This window comes from Micromesistius poutassou (genome assembly GCF_964030765.1).
Source record: "Micromesistius poutassou genome assembly, chromosome: 10".
Lineage (NCBI taxonomy): Eukaryota > Metazoa > Chordata > Actinopteri > Gadiformes > Gadidae > Micromesistius > Micromesistius poutassou.
In genome coordinates this window covers 10,379,161-10,395,169 of record NC_140280.1, presented here as the reverse complement: position 1 = coordinate 10,395,169, position 16,009 = coordinate 10,379,161, and the positions used below count along the sequence as shown (strand labels likewise).

At 44.5% G+C, this 16,009-nt stretch overlaps 1 protein-coding gene across 4 annotated transcripts in view; it reads left to right on the top strand.

Annotated features, from left to right (window-relative positions):
- The window catches only part of rapgef6 (Rap guanine nucleotide exchange factor (GEF) 6), a 91,069-nt gene that overhangs the window by 48,022 nt on the left and 27,038 nt on the right, over window positions 1-16,009 (top strand). For 3 of the 4 annotated variants that reach the window (XM_084474747.1, XM_084474746.1, XM_084474748.1), the window contains 10 exons: window positions 1,640-1,823; window positions 3,424-3,560; window positions 5,175-5,333; window positions 5,965-6,117; window positions 8,604-8,768; window positions 10,168-10,275; window positions 10,681-10,884; window positions 10,989-11,097; window positions 11,288-11,531; window positions 14,351-14,508. In XM_084474747.1, coding sequence (XP_084330873.1) covers window positions 1,640-1,823; window positions 3,424-3,560; window positions 5,175-5,333; window positions 5,965-6,117; window positions 8,604-8,768; window positions 10,168-10,275; window positions 10,681-10,884; window positions 10,989-11,097; window positions 11,288-11,531; window positions 14,351-14,508 — 1,621 coding nt within the window. The remainder of the gene's footprint in view (window positions 1-1,639; window positions 1,824-3,423; window positions 3,561-5,174; window positions 5,334-5,964; window positions 6,118-8,603; window positions 8,769-10,167; window positions 10,276-10,680; window positions 10,885-10,988; window positions 11,098-11,287; window positions 11,532-14,350; window positions 14,509-16,009) is intronic. The other variant, XM_084474749.1, reaches the window with a different exon arrangement.

The window sequence follows — 16,009 nt, the reverse complement described above, 5'->3', positions numbered from 1 at the left end:
CCATATTCCTTTTTGTCAAAATATGACTTTGCACTGTACGATTCAATGCCAATGCAGGTTTTGTTTGTAACATGCATGCATGTATGACTCTTGCAGTCTGGCTCCCACCCTATCATACTTAAACCTGCTAGGTCATTAATGTGCCGTTGTTGTCGATTTGTGTGTGATTAGTCCTCCATCTCCACCACCCCGCTGTGGAGGGAAGGCCACCCACACAAACAGAGTTGAACTTTACCAGTCTAATTCACACTCCCATCGCTGCCTCTAGTGTGGCTGATTGCAACCTTTAACAAACCGTCTGGTATGTGCTGGTCATATCAGGATTGTAGGATTGTCCACAAATGTATGGAAAGGCACTGCCTGCTTTTTGCAAATGGTTGGCTGGTGGTAGGTGGTGACTATTTTATGCAAACTTCGTGTTGATATGTTTGCTAAAATGACTTTATTACTCAACTGCAAGACAACACACAATTGTAAAAATTTACGTCAGAGCTTTTTGAGGGTTGTCTCGGAAAGCTTCTGGAAGTCTCTCCATGGCCTTGTTCGAAAAACCTCAGCATCGACTCGACCGTGAAGACTTTACACTCCCCTTTGGGAACTTTTGAAGGGGGCATGTGTCGTTGTGTGTTTGTAGATTTCTAAATACCACTGTTGGTTGGAAAAATCAACAACCTGGCATGTACCTAGTGACCTCATGGTTTGTCCATTGTCCAATACTGGGCTCACCTCCATCCGTCTCCATCTCTGAGATAAGTCGACTGCTGACCTGCCACAGTCAGTCATGGTAGGCAGCCCTTATCCCAGCCAATCCGGAGGCTGAGGAGCAATTCATTGTTCTGGAGCAATTCATTGGTCCTGATCTCAGCGAAGAACGTAAAACGTCAAAGAAAACATAGTCATGACAGTTTCAGTGTGAAGCATACAGTGTACTCGTTATTCACACGTTGTACTATACACTGTTCTCTTGGTGTGAACTCTACACACTTTGTCAAAAAGGTGTTCAAAGGTGTAAAATAGGCTCTCTGATGATTGTGTTCATGTCTTCACAGTGGCAAAACCTCTGCATCTGGTATTGCCAGCTAGCTAATTAGGTACCCATTGTTGTTCATTCACAGTTACTACAGTGGTGATTAATCAGATAATGCCATCTCTAATTGTACCTGTTCACTTCCTGAATAGAATGGAGGTTGCCGAGTTGATTACTAGCAATGCAACCAAATATATGAAGGTGTGTCATTTCTAAATATTATAAATGTTTTTGTTGGGGTAGATTAAGGACTTGACATGATTGTCTCAGACTCTCAGTATAGGAGATGGCGATTGACTTAAGGTTTTGGGAGATTAAAGCACATAGACTGAGGTGTGAACTGAGGTGTGGACTGAGGTGGGAAAATTTTTTTTTTTTGTGTGAAACGATCATCCCACGTTTATCATATCATTGATAACATAGAGTTTAAGTAGAATCAAACCGTGGGTAATGAAACATGCACTGTGTTTATTTGGTGGTAGGCGTATCGCAGCTTCCTGGTTGACTCCTTATCGGTGATAATGACATCCAAGCTAATGGAAAAGGCCCTGCAGCGGCCCTGCTAGCAGACTCTTGATGGCCACCACTCTGTCCCCATTGCTTGTGTCCCAGGCCACGGAGAGCGAGGTGGGGGACGTGGACCTGTCAGGTCTGCCGGAGGCGGCGGTGGACAGCGAGGAGGAGGAGGAGGAGGAGGATGAAGACCTGGAGAGGACCTCAGACGCCCTGCTGGGCCGCGACCTGGTCCGCGAGTGCCTGGAGAAAGAGCCGGCCGACCGCAATGACGATGACATCGGTGAGGCGTCATGGCGTCGATGAGTTGAATGTTTGCTTTGATGCATGTTTTTTTTCTTCTTTCGGAAAATTACATGAGAGTGAACGAATACATAATATATATTATAACTAACACCAACCCTGCTTCATGAACCAAAATGATATGTAGTGGTCGATACAGATATTCATAAGCTTATACAAGGAGTTAAAGATTATTTTTGTCAACGGTAATCGTCTTTGCATCTTACCTCAGCAACATGGGAAAGCACATGTATGTATTCAACATAGATGTACACAATGGAAAAAGGTGACCGTCTTATAGTTGTGTAAATATAATGCACATACTAAACTGGATTGTAAGTTGCATTTATTTGTGGCCAGCCTGTGTATTCTGTGTGGGCAGGGTGGTGTTAGGACACTCTGTCCTTCGCTACACTGGAGACTAGATGAAGGGGAAGGCGGCTTGTGATTTTCTCTGCAGGCATGAACACATGTGGGACTAGTTTCACACAGTGTGCGCTCGCACACTGTCTGTGTAATTTTCAGTAGCCACCAAGGCCATTAGTATTCTTTTTTTTTTTTTTTTTTTTTACAATTTCTACCAACACAATTTATAAAATAGTAAATAGAGTTTCACAGAGCAACATCTTCCACTTTTATTTTGGGAGTGAGAATGAAAGAGAGGAAAGAAAGTGAAGCAACAGACTGCAAGAATATATTTATGTATTTATAATGAATGTCTTTATACAAGAGATACTGTGTGCATTTATACAAAATATATACTGTGTATTTATGCAAGACATAGGGTGGTGTCTTTATATGAGACAGTTTTGTACGGTGAAATGTCTCACATTCACCTACGCACATTTACAGCACTGTCAACCATGGAAGGCAGCCATTGCATTTCGGAATGTGTCAGGTGTAACGCTCAACAGCTTTTCAACATATCTGCCAGGAGGGCCTGAGCGTTGAAACAGCAACCAACTTGGTTCAGCACGGCTAGCATTGTTCCATTTAGTGCAACAGAGACATGAGGATGTGATCCATTTTTCATAAAAAAATTTAAAGGATAGTAGCAGGGACGGGGGACGTAAGACTGCTTGCCTCCTTCTCTTCTCCAAAAACTATTAACAACTACTACTACTACTACTACTATTAATACATGAGACAAATAATGATGGTTTAAGTGATTTATTTATATGTATATATTAATAATTAAGGATGATTAAACGTATATTTGTAACATTGCACCCGTGTGTTTTAACCCTCAAAATGTATTCTTATGTCTTTTCATGTGTGTGTAAGGCACATTGACAAATAAATCAAAAATTGCATACCGACCGTCCTATCGTTTATTCCTTCAGTTTAGTGATCATTTGTGTCCTCAGGGCAACAGAACCCGTGTGTAAATCTGCTGTTGGAATGAAACCCTCTCTCGTGAACGAAATTAAAACGCTGATGAGTTCATGTATTAATTATGAATGTGTGTATTTCATGTTTATTTCAGCCGATTTGATCCTTTTGAAAAGGTATGCTTAGTAACAGTTAATGTGTGCGTGTCTCTCTCCTCTCTTCTCTCCCACCCCTCTGTGTTGCCCCACTGCGGCCCCGTCCCGCTACAGAGCAGCTGCTGGAGTTCATGCACCAGCTCCCGGCCTTCGCCAACATGACCATGTCGGTGCGCCGGGACCTCTGTGGGGTCATGGTGTTTGAGGTGGTGGAGCAGGACGGCACCATCGTGCTGCATGACAAGCAGGAGGTAACCACACACACACACACACACACACACACACACACACACACACACACACACACACACACACACACACACACACACACACACACACACACACACACACACACACACACTCTTTACTTATCTAGACACCATAGTTGTCACTGTAAGTTAGGGCTTTGACTTTTGCCCAAAAATCATATTCAAAGTTTGTTTGTTTATTAATATTAATATTCAAATATATTTGAATATGTATTATTATAAAAGGGGTGGTTTAAATCAAGCGATCTGATTGGTTCTTAACTGTTGTATCTATGTTATAATGGGCATACGTACCTATGACGTCCAATCAGTTTGGAGAGTTCCGTATCATTGTACCTGGTCTCACAGGAATCCGTGAAATGAGTCGGTCTACGTCCCGTTTACAAAAAATAATGCCCATAAAAGGTTTGAATATTAAGGGCTGCCTAATATTCGTTTGAATATTATACTTTTTTTAAATATTCAAATTATATATATTGATCAACAGGAATAGCTGGAAAGCACACAATAGCTTGTGTGCTTTTTCCATGTATTTGTATAGTAATATAACATGCAGTTGCAAGAATTTAATATCTGAATGTATATGTATGCATGCATGCATGCATGCCTTCCACTTTTTTCACGGGAATGTTTTTGTGAGGGAAAATTCTCTTCTATGCAGAGAGAGCGAGAGATATTGGATACGAGAAACTATCACTACACAGAGACAAATAGCCAAAATGTGGGTGCCAAAGAAAGGGAAAGAACAAAGGATAAAGAAACTAGCAATGGCCAAAGACAGAAATAATAGAATAAGGAAAACAAAAAGACATTGAGAAATGCAGAGCGAGACTTAAAAGAGGACTTGAAGCAGAAACCAATAATGACTCACCGAGTGCGATCGAGATTTAGAGGGAGAGAGAGATTAGTTTCAACAGCGCGAGCGATAAACAAGCAAGTAGAAGTGCTGGAATGGCATGAGTTTGTGAATGTGGCACTGCACTGATACTATAATGAGCGTCTCACTGTGAATACACAGGCTAACTGACAACTCATTCAACACAAGCCAGCTTTCCAGACTCAATCCACTTCTATAATGGGCCAATAAACCTCTCCAAAGCTCTCCAAAACACGTTCGCTAAGAAAACAAGAAAAAGTCAACAAGAAAAAGTATAGGAAACCCTTGGCTAGTAGTAACATTGAATGGAAATATTATTATATATATATATATATATATATATATATATATAATTATATTATTATATATATATTATATATAAAATGTATACACACATATGTACTGTACAAAAGATGGGCATGGTTAAATGATTGAAGACTATCCATATGATAGTCTTTATTAAGGATAGTCTTGGAAGATGATCCATCTTCCATCATTGCTCAGTCAACCACTTATCTGCTAATGCCATCATATTGGTGTAGTAGTGCTGGTGGTGGTTGTAGCTCATGTGGTAGCCTTTAGTGATACAGCATCAACCTTGACCAGCTTTGTCTAACCCATGTCTCGGAGCCATTGTATTTTACATAGTTGAGACTACTCCTAAACAAACAACCAAACCATAGGGTTCATGCTTTGGTCCTGTTTCCCTCCGTCCGAAGCTGGACCTATGGTACGTGATCCTGAACGGGACGGTGGAGATCAGCCACACGGAGGCCCGGGTGGAGACGCTCTGCATGGGCAACAGCTTCGGCCTGTCGCCCTCGCTGGACAAGCAGTACATGAGCGGAGAGGTGCGCACCAAGGGAGACGACTGCCAGGTGATATTCAACTTTTTTTTTCATCATAATATTTACAAAGATATGTCATATACATATATTATGAAACTGGTTTGGGCATAGTACATAGTTAAAGCACATTTTTCTTAATTAATGTTGATCTCAATGGCGATTCTAAACCGTATAGAGCAGTGTAACCTCTACAGATTTCAGCCCCCTCTTTTACAAGAAAAGGGGCCGGTTCCTCTACGCTGCACATCATTTCCTGTCTGCTACCACACAGGAAGATGCAGCCGTAGAGGACTGAAGACAAGGCAATATCAGAAAGTCAACAGATCAGGGAGTAGGGAAGTACAGAACTAGACGATAAGTCAAGCAGAGAGGTGTTCATCTGGAGCTGAGGGAGATATTACCATTCCTTTGTAAAAAGGGATTTGAGGGAAAAATAAGAAAAACAAGCGACCCACTGATCGTTTTTCTTGCGAGCGGACAGCTATCTCTCCTCTCTCTCACCCTTTCACTCTCTCTTCTGCACCCCACCGTTCCTTCGTGTGATGCGGCGGCAACTCTGTGCTAGCACCCAAGAAGGGGAGCCTGCTGTTGTAGCCTCAGACTGACCTCAGACCCCCCCCCCCATCCGTCTTGTCTCCCCCATGTTGTCTCCTGGGAGCAGTTTGTGTGCGTGGCCCAGGAGGACTACTGGCGCATCCTCAACCACGTGGAGAAGAACACGCACAAGGTGGAGGAGGAGGGCGAGATCGTCATGGTGAAGGAGCACCGCGAGCTGGACCGCAGCGGCACGCGCAAAGGCCACATCGTCATCAAGGTGAGAGCACACTCACACACTGACACACACACTGACACACACACACACACACACACACACACACACACACACACACACACACACACTACACATACACATACACATATACACACACACACTAGTGATCGACCGATATATCGGCCGGCTGATATTATATATATATTTTTTTTTGAGCTGGCATTGAGCTGCTAATAGCCATCAAGCTAATACTTACCATAGAGGTAATACTAGCCATAGAGCCAATAATAGCCATAGAGCTAACAGTCGTGAAAGAGCTGATAATAGCCATGGAGCTGCTAATACCCATATTGCTGATAGTAGACATTGAGCTGCTAATAGCCATAGAGCTGATAGTTGACATTGAGCTGCCAATAGCCATAGAGCTAACAGTAGTCATAGAGCTGATCATAACCATGGAGCTGATTATAGCCATACAGCTGATAATAGCCATAGAGCTGATACAAGCCATAGAGCTGATACAAGCCATAGAGCCATAGAGCTGGTCTTTGGAAAATGCATGAATATATAGTAAATAAAACCTCTACATTGAGGTCATTTTGGAAATCTGACTACATGGTCTTTCCAAACTGTCTACTATACAAATACATAATCCCTTCACGTTGAGGAACACCTTTGTGCTTCATACATGCTTGCAGACCCAAATAGGTTAAAGGCATGCTGTTCCAAAGAGCATGTGATTTAGTAAAAGTTAGCTTGCAACATTACATTTAATCCACTTATTCACCTTGGATCAATACCCCCCCCCCCCTCCCCCCCCCCCCCCAACAGACTCATACACACATTGATTGTTTATAGAGGCAGCGTCGGCACTTTTAGCAACATTAGTGATCTCCCGCGCCCCAAGTCTTGCGTTGCGCACTCCAGGAACGTTTGATGTGGCTCTGGCTCAAGAGAGGCAGATGGATATTGATCACATAATAGACTCTGAATCATTCCCCCACTCTGATTGGCCAAGCACACCTGTTGTTGGCTCTCCAAAGCGCTAGCATCTTTGCTTTTCATTCCAGCGTTTCTCTTTCTTTGTTTCTTTATTTCTGTAGTTCTGCTTGAGTCTTTCTGTCTTTGTTTTGTCAATGAAAGAACCAAAAAACCAACCTTTTCTGGTTTCACTTCCCCTCGCCAGGCAAGTGGCGAGTTTCTAATGCAAGTAGCATAGTGGATGTGGACAATGGACTGTTTTGAATTACCTCTCTATTAACAGATTTCTGTTATTAAAGGTTACTGTTCTCCGCCAAAAGGCTAACTTCCCTGTTAGCCTTGTGTTGTTTTGTGTGGCTTCCTCAAAACTGCTTGGACCAACACGTTTCTATATTCAAGACATTTTAGTCACACGTCTTTAAAGGTTTTTCACAAATCTACTGGTCTACTTTAATATATCCAAACACTTGACGATTTAAATGTCTTTATTTTTGGCCAATACCTAACATCTAAATTATAATACATATAATAATGAAGGAATCATTGCAGTTACTACTACAGTAGTGGTCCTGTGGAGGGAAAACGGAGGGGCTGTTTATGTAGATGCACGTGCAAATGGTTCAATACATGCATCATTATGGATTATGTCCTTGTCTCTTTTATGATTGATTATCAATTGCACACATAAAGTGTGTGTGTGTGTGTGTGTGTGTGTGTGTGTGTGTGTGTGTGTGTGTGTGTGTGTGTGTGTGTGTGTGTGTGTGTGTGTGTGTGTGTGTGTGTGTGTGTGTGTGGGGGGGGGGGGGGGTGTGTGTGTGTGTTATTAGATTATGAAAAATAGACCTAAATGTATTGGGTTACAATGTCCTTGGGGCAATAGCGCCCCATCAATGTACATTCTATAGGTGCTTGTCTTTGCCACAAACAGGCTCAGGCTCTTGTATTCCAACACTATAGAAGGAATCCCTACAGAGATGGGCAACTCTTTTCTTGTCTATTTATAATTTTGTCCAGTCTGAAACCATGTTGTTGCAGGAAATGTCCCTGTCATTACAATTTCAACGCTCATTCCCCATAGTCTTTGAAATGGACACTTCTCTACACTATACACACTTTAGTCCATTACAACAAGCTTTCCTCTCTCCAACTCTCCCCACGTTGCCACTGTTCTCTTCCCGCAACAAATCAACTCTCGCGAGACCTTGCCTTAAGCGATACTTGGTTGGACACGTTAACAAACAGACTGGATCAAGCGCAAGGTAAAGAAAAGTTTCTGCGTAGGGATCCCTTCCAACGTGTTAGAGTTTAGTCTGAGACTGTCAGCGGCTGAAGCAAGCTCTTTTACTAGGACGTACATCGCAGCGTATGGCTGCAGCACTCTTCTCAATACTGGACCAACTTCAAAAATGTATTACCGCATTAGTCCGTTACTCCCAAGTGATCGGAAAATCGCAAAGGCTGCTGGGAAATCAGACGTTTTCCTTTTAATGTATCGCCCAATTGTCATGACATGTATGTGGGTTGATTGTTTGTTTTTTTCATCCTAGGGGACCCCCGAGCGACTAATCATGCACCTGGTGGAGGAGCCATCGGTGGTGGACCCCACCTACATCGAGGACTTCCTGCTGACCTACCGCACCTTCCTGTCCAGCCCAATGGAGGTCGGCAAGAAGCTGCTGGAGTGGTTCATGGTCGACAGCCTCCGAGACACGGTACTGTGTGTGTGTGTGTGTGTGTGTGTGTGTGTGTGTGTGTGTGTGTGTGTGTGTGTGTGTGTGTGTGTGTGTGTGTGTGTGTGTGTGTGTGTGTGTGTGTGTGTGTGTGAGTGATTATTGAGGTGGGCTGTTGCTTCGATTTGTATATGGACACCTGTAACTACACTACGCTACTGAAATACCAGCCACTGGTGAGTCGTATAGGCCAACTAGGTTACCAATGTCAACTTATATCATTAATCTTTGGAAGCTTAAGCCATATTCACAAAAATGTGGTTAGTGGACTGCTGTTGGGGGGATTACTAAAGAAGGAAGCCAAAAGATTGGCAAAATTCTGCTCTGTATCAGCCACCATAGGTAGCATGAGAATCTGGAGGCAAAGATGTTTTGTTTATCCTTAAGTGTTCGGTGTTTAATAACTTAATTTATCATGTAGGCCTTGCAAAGGCTTGTAGCTTGATGAACCTGTCACATTATCAGTATTTCTTTCCAAAATGTTTGGATCTTTTTTCCCATCTTTGTAAATGTGGATCCAAATGAAAGCATTTAAATGTGTGTGTGTGTGTGTGTGTGTGTGTGTGTGTGTGTGTGCGCACACGAGCACTTAAAACAAAGCGAGGATAATGTGAAATGTTCGCAGTGGGAAATGACACTGGGTTCAGGTGGGATGTATGATGCTATATGCGAGTATATGCGCCCCCTGCGTGTGACTGTAAAGAACACTTTATCACCCGTGTTATCCTGCCCGCCACTCGCTTATTGCTCTCATTGTATCACAGCTTTACGTGTCTCCTTGGAAATAAATGAGTGGAGAATCAAAGGGGGTGATCAATACCAATTCAGCCTGCTCAGCTGTGTGGCAGCCCCAGCCCACATCCACCCCACCTCGCTCCAGCCACTATCTTGCCTCCTGCATCACTGTCCTACCTTGACTTCACTCATGTGCTGCCTATGGTCTATTACGACATCCTTGATGTGCAAAGCACAACCCCTGATTAATGCACCCCGCATACGAATGCACCCCCCCTAATCCCAATGGATTAAAGCCATTGTGTGTGTGTGTGTGTGTGCGTGTGCGTGTGCGTGCGCGAAAGTAGCAAGTACAAACATTAATGTTCCCTGCATAGCTTTTGAAGCCGGGGGGCATATTCATATGATGGGTTAGGGCTATGATGCACAAAAACAGGGTCTACTGGTTCTATATGAATTACCAATGGAAAGTAAATGGGTCACGTACAACTGTGCATGCACAAAACCATTACATGTCTATAGAAGCAACATGGAAGTCAATGAGCGTTGAATATGCTTGAATAAGATTGGTGCGTTCGGAAAACGCAGATCTACAAAGGGGTAGATTTGATCTAGTTTGTGAATGGCGTTCACGATGTGTCTACAGGTTACCAGAATCGTGCTGCTCTGGGTCAACAATCACTTCAATGACTTTGAGGGCGCCCCGGCCATGACCCGCTTCCTGGAGGAGTTTGAGAAACACTTGGAAGACACGGTAGGTTCACACCTGAGAGGTCTTCTGTCCCCTCCACACTGGGCTGTTTGACCGCAGCACACCCTTAGAAGAGTGATGCACATCTTCCAGCTAATACACAAATGAAATGAATTGTATGTAGCCTCTTAGCAGGCTTGTCGAGTTGTGGAGGTTACAAACTGTGTTCCAGCCCGTGTTTCATTATAATGACTGAAAGGGTTAATAGTTAATAGACTGCATTTATATAGCGCTTTTCTAACCAGTCGCCACTCAAAGCCCGCTCTACATCCTGAGCCGCTACAGGGCCTCTTCAGACCATTCATGTCCTCTTGCTTTGACGCCCTGGATAGAAACCAGGTCTTTTCGTGAAAGAAAGAAAGACGTGCTCATGACACCCACCATGTTATCCCTCCTCCCCGACTCCAGAAGATGAAGGGCCACCTGCGGCTGCTGAACATCGCATGCGCCGCCAAGGCCAAGTGTCGGCAGATCACCCTCCAGAAGGCGTCCAGGGAGGCCCCGCTCTACTTCAGTCTTCACGGGGGCAGTGACAGGGGCTTTGGCATCTTCGTGGAGTCTGTGGAGCCGGGCAGCAAGGCGGCCGAGGCCGGACTGAAGCGGGGGGACCAGGTGAGACGCCTGCCCCGATTTAAGTGTTGGTTCAAGTTGTTTTTTGTATCTGTGACCAGATATTACCACCTGTGGGGTTCTGATTGTTCCTCGTTCCGTTCCAGATCATGGAGATCAACGGTCAGAACTTTGAGAACATCCCTTACTCCAACGCCGTGGACATCTTGAGGAACAACACCCACCTCTCCATCACCGTCAAGACCAACATATTCGGTGAGTTTGGCCGAAACTATTTATTTGACCATTTTGATATAAATTATGAACAACACTCATGTGTCATACATTAAAATACATAAATAGTCAGGGATGACACAATAAAGCCCGAAGGCTTATTTCCATTGTGTTTGAACCATACGCCCATGTTTTAAATTTCTAATGCCGTTTCCTCCACACCTCCTCCCAGTCTTCAAGGAGCTGCTGAGCAGGATCGTGCACGAGAAGCAGAACGGCGCGCCGCACATCCCCAAGATCCAGGAGAAGAAGGGCAACCGCTTCTCCATCTCCAACCTGCCGGGCGACATGGAGTTCCCCAGCGACCAGAAGAGCACCCGGAAGATGAAGGCCAACACGGTGTCAGGGGGCCGCAACAAGATCCGCAAGATGCTGGAGAAGACGCGCTTCAGCATACTGCCCCCCAAACCCTTCAGGTGAGCGAGGTTGAGAGTGGGGAGGAGGGTCTATGGACAGCTATTGATTTATTATGGGATAGTTTTTGTTCGGTGCCATAGTCTCTTGGACTATATAGGAAGGTGGATGGATAGTTATCGATGAAATTATTTATTCATTGCTTTTTGGATGGCGGTTCAGATGTGGTTCAGGCAATCGAGCTGGGATAGAGATCCGCGTATAGTTATTTGAGGAACAAAAAAACCCCACTTTGCCGAGAACTTTCATTCAGTTCTATAGAATTGGGCCAATGAGTCCCCCTATGCGGTGTGACATACGATCTCCTTGATCATTATCGTGACTCATCGCCATTTTCCTTATCACCGTCCTCTCCGGCGTTATGGCCATCCAGTACCAACCAACAGCCCTTCCCCCTGCTTTATTTACACCCAGCATCAGGAGCAGTCGACAGGCTGGGGGAAAACCACTTCTACCGGTCACATTGTCTGTGACAAAAACAATGGTGTTCTTATATGCACAAGCATATACTGAAGCATGAACACACGCTCACACACAAAAACACGCACACATAAGCAAGTCTCTCTCTCTCTCTGTCTCTGTCTCTCTCTCGTCACACAAAAACATTGGCCCGCATCTTTGTGAGCTCTCTTACACACACATACACACAAACGTCTGTTTGTTCTTGATTATCTTCTTGACTATTTCCACACTGCCCATTCTCACCATTTTCCAGTTCTGCAAAGATCCATCCACAGGCTTACAGTCATTATAACATGGAAAATAGTGAAATAGTAGAACATTATCCCTTCATCTTTTTCTTTTCTATTATAATTCACTGTTCAAAAGGCCCTTTTATTGGGTTCAAATAGCATTTGATTGTGACAGAGAAAATGGACCAGCATAGACTCAGAGCCAGAATTGTATTGCAGGGCAGATAGAAAAGAGTGTGTGTTCTAAAAGTAAAGCAAAATGCTAATGCAAGTGTGCTTTATATCTCTGTATACGTGTGTGTGTTTGTTTATACGGTCCTATCTCTGTGTCTCTGTCAGTTGATCGCACTGATCTCAGTCTGGTAATGATCCGAAGTTGTTGCATGTAGGGGGACCGACTCGACTTCAATGGACTATCTGTTTCTGTTCTTCTTCTTTCAAGTCTTTGTCAAGGGTCTGTTCTCCAATGTCTTGTTTTGTTTCTTTGTTTTCTTCTTCTTCTGTCTGCCGTCTCTGCTGCTACAGGGGCCTGTTTGGGTAAGACCCGCTGTGTCTCCACAACTTCTTCCATCCAATCCATGCCATCGTTTGCAGACACACATATGTGTGTATGTATATGTGTATATATATATATATATATATATATATATATATATATATATATATATATATATATATATGTGTGTGTGTGTACATATATTCGGATACACATATATATATACCGGGATGAATATGATTCAGCAGAGGCAGGGATGTATAGACCCAAGGAGGGGGAAATCCCACGGATCCCCTGCGGTCAAATGGCACCATGTCCATATGCACAAGGCACACTGCAGGATGCGACATGCGCTATTCATGCTGACCTTCAGCTCAGCCGCCATGACTGCAGTGGAGGTGTTTTAATGTTAATGAATTCAACATGGACCTCTTGGTGGTCCTCCACGCCCTCAGCCCCCCTCCCTCCTCAATCTCTCCCATCAGCTGCTCTCTGCTCCTTGATGCTCCACTTGACGTGACAGCGTCGAATGCTCCTTCTGCTCCCCTCCATGAAGAATACATTTGTGGGCTCTCTCCCCCGTATAAGAGGAGGCGGGTTGTTTGCTTTCCTCCATCTCTACCTCTTTCTTTTTTTCCATACGCCTGCCAATTATATTTATTTTTATTGGAAAGGGAAATATAAACATGTACTTTGCCAAAGTAGATGAATAATTAATCTCTCTCTCTCTCTCTCTCTCTCTCTCTCTCTCTCTCTCTCTCTCTCTCTCTCTCTCTCTCTCTCTCTCTCTCTCTCTCTCTCTCTCTCTCTCTCTCTCTCTCTCTCTCTCTCTCTCTCTCTCTCTCTCTCTCTCTCTGTGGTGTGGCGGGGCGGGGCAGTCCTCACTGATATAGGTTAGCGTGCCAAGCCTCCTGAATTGAACGCGAGTCAAAAGGACACCCATCTTTTCTCTGCGATATGATCACTTAGTGTCAGCTGTAACTGTTGAACTTCCATAATGGTTTACTTTTCAAACATGTGTGTGCAATAGAATCTGCAATCTGACCAATCAATTCAACATCCAGTTGTTCCAGATCGAGGTCAGAGTGAGAAGGAAGAGTGGTAAATGTAGCTGACCAATTCAGTAAATATTTATACAAATAACAATAAATGACCATGTTTACATATTGGGTTAATCTTGAATGCCATTTGCTATATCCAACTGCATTGTGTACATATGTGCGTGTGGCTGATGCTTGTTCAGCCATCTATTAATACCCTATACTTCTACAACCCCATCATGGATGAGTTTCATCCATGCCTTCTCCTCCTATAATAGCAAAGATTTGCATCTGTTTTCTCTCTGCAATCGCTTTTTTCGGGCTCCCCAACCTTTTTGTGCTCCTTGTTTCAGAAATGATTCTTCATGTTTCATAAATAAAGAAACTGCTCCCAAAGCGCTTGATATTATTAAAACAAGAATTCAGTGTTTTGAGTCGGATCCCATTGACCTCAGTGTTGCAATGCTCTGCTGCAGAAGAGGTTCTCGTCTCCCCGCCACCCCCTTTGCCTACTTGCTAATCTTCCTCATCATCAGCCGCGCCCCCTCTTACCTGCCCAGCCGTCATTCATATGGTCTCTTCCCCCTCCGCAGTGACGGTGGTGTGGGCCAGTCCCAGGACGACAGCATCGTGGGCACCAAGCAGTGCCGACACAGCGTGGCCATCATGCCCATCCCCGGGAGCCTGTCCTCCAGCAGCCCCGACCTGCTGCAGCCCGCCTCCAGCGTGCTGGACTTCTCCAACCCTGCAGGTGAGAAGGGAGGGAGGGAGGGAGGGAGGGAGGGAGGGGGATGCTGATGTTGAATCCTGAATCCCCGACATTGATGGCATAAAGGCACGTTCATGTGATTTTTATTTTCTTCAAAGCAAAATGCTGACAGTTTATTCCTCTGCAATTGTACATGCAGTTCAGTACATACAGTGCATGCGCCTGTCCAGCCATATAGTGTGGTATGATCCGCAATACCATGACCGAATCACCTGACCTTATTATGCACATCAGCCACAGAGTTGAGTTGCAACTCGCACACACACACACACACACACACCCGCGTGCAGCAAAACGCACACCTGCGGGCAGCGAAATGTGCACTCAACGAATCACGTGTGCAGCGAAATGCACGCACACACGCACGCACGCACGCAGCAAAACGCACACACATCCACGAGCACAGCAAAATGCACACACGCGTGCAAACACACGTGCAATTGAGGTCAATTAGATTGATTTCATTCAGCCAGGGTTCATGCTGGCCAGGTTCCAGAGGTGGTGGAGCTAGTTAGGGGGCATTGCATTTGCTGGCCAGGTTTCAGAGGTGGTGGAGCTAGTTAGGGCACTGCCGGCCAGGTTTCAGAGGTGGTGGAGCTAGTTAGGGCACTGCTGGCCAGGTTTCAGAGGTGGTGGAGCTGGCCTGGTGCTGCTAAGCCTGTTCCCCCAGGTATTGGAGCTAGCCGGGGTCTAGCTGTCTGCCAGAGTGTGGGTGCTGACCAGGCGCTGCATTATTAAACCTCTTTAAGTTGAGGTTTCCTCCACTCTCCTGCTGCTCTGGTCTTTACATGGGATACCGCAATGGATCCGTTCGGCTCTACACTGGACGGAGCTCGATAGTCGCCAACATTTCCTTAGCTGAGGAGAGAGATTAGAAGAGTCAGATTTACAATAGCGTGGCATGTTGCATGTTTTTATATATTTCTAAAACTTGCTGCTTCCCGTATTGGTTTAGTATTGGGAAATACGAAACTGTAAAGCATCCTTACTGTGAAACTAAATAATTTTCTACAGCTCAATGTCTAATTGGGAGATAATTGGGAGCTATTGTCCACATGTGAACGTTAATATAAAGAACTGAACCCATAAGAGAACTTTTTCTCTTTCATGGTGATTCATGGATGTGTTTTTTCTAGCAGCGCATTCTATGGCATTGATGGATTATTCTCCTCTTAACACAGGATCCTCTGCATTGCAGAGCATGGGATATGATCTGGAAAACCTGGTCATATTGTGCAAAATGCTACCTCATAGCCTTGGTAAGGCTATGAGGCATTACTAAAATGAAAAAAGCATAGAAAAATATAATGAAATATCACTGTGTGTGTGTGTGTGTGTGTGTGTGTGTGTGTGTGTGTGTGTGTGTGTGTGTGTGTGTGTGTGTGTGTGTGTGTGTGTGTGTGTGTGTGTGTGTGTGTGTGTGTGTGTGTGTGTGTGTGATCCTGTGCTTGGTACATAGCAAGCCAATTTAAACGTCTTGTCA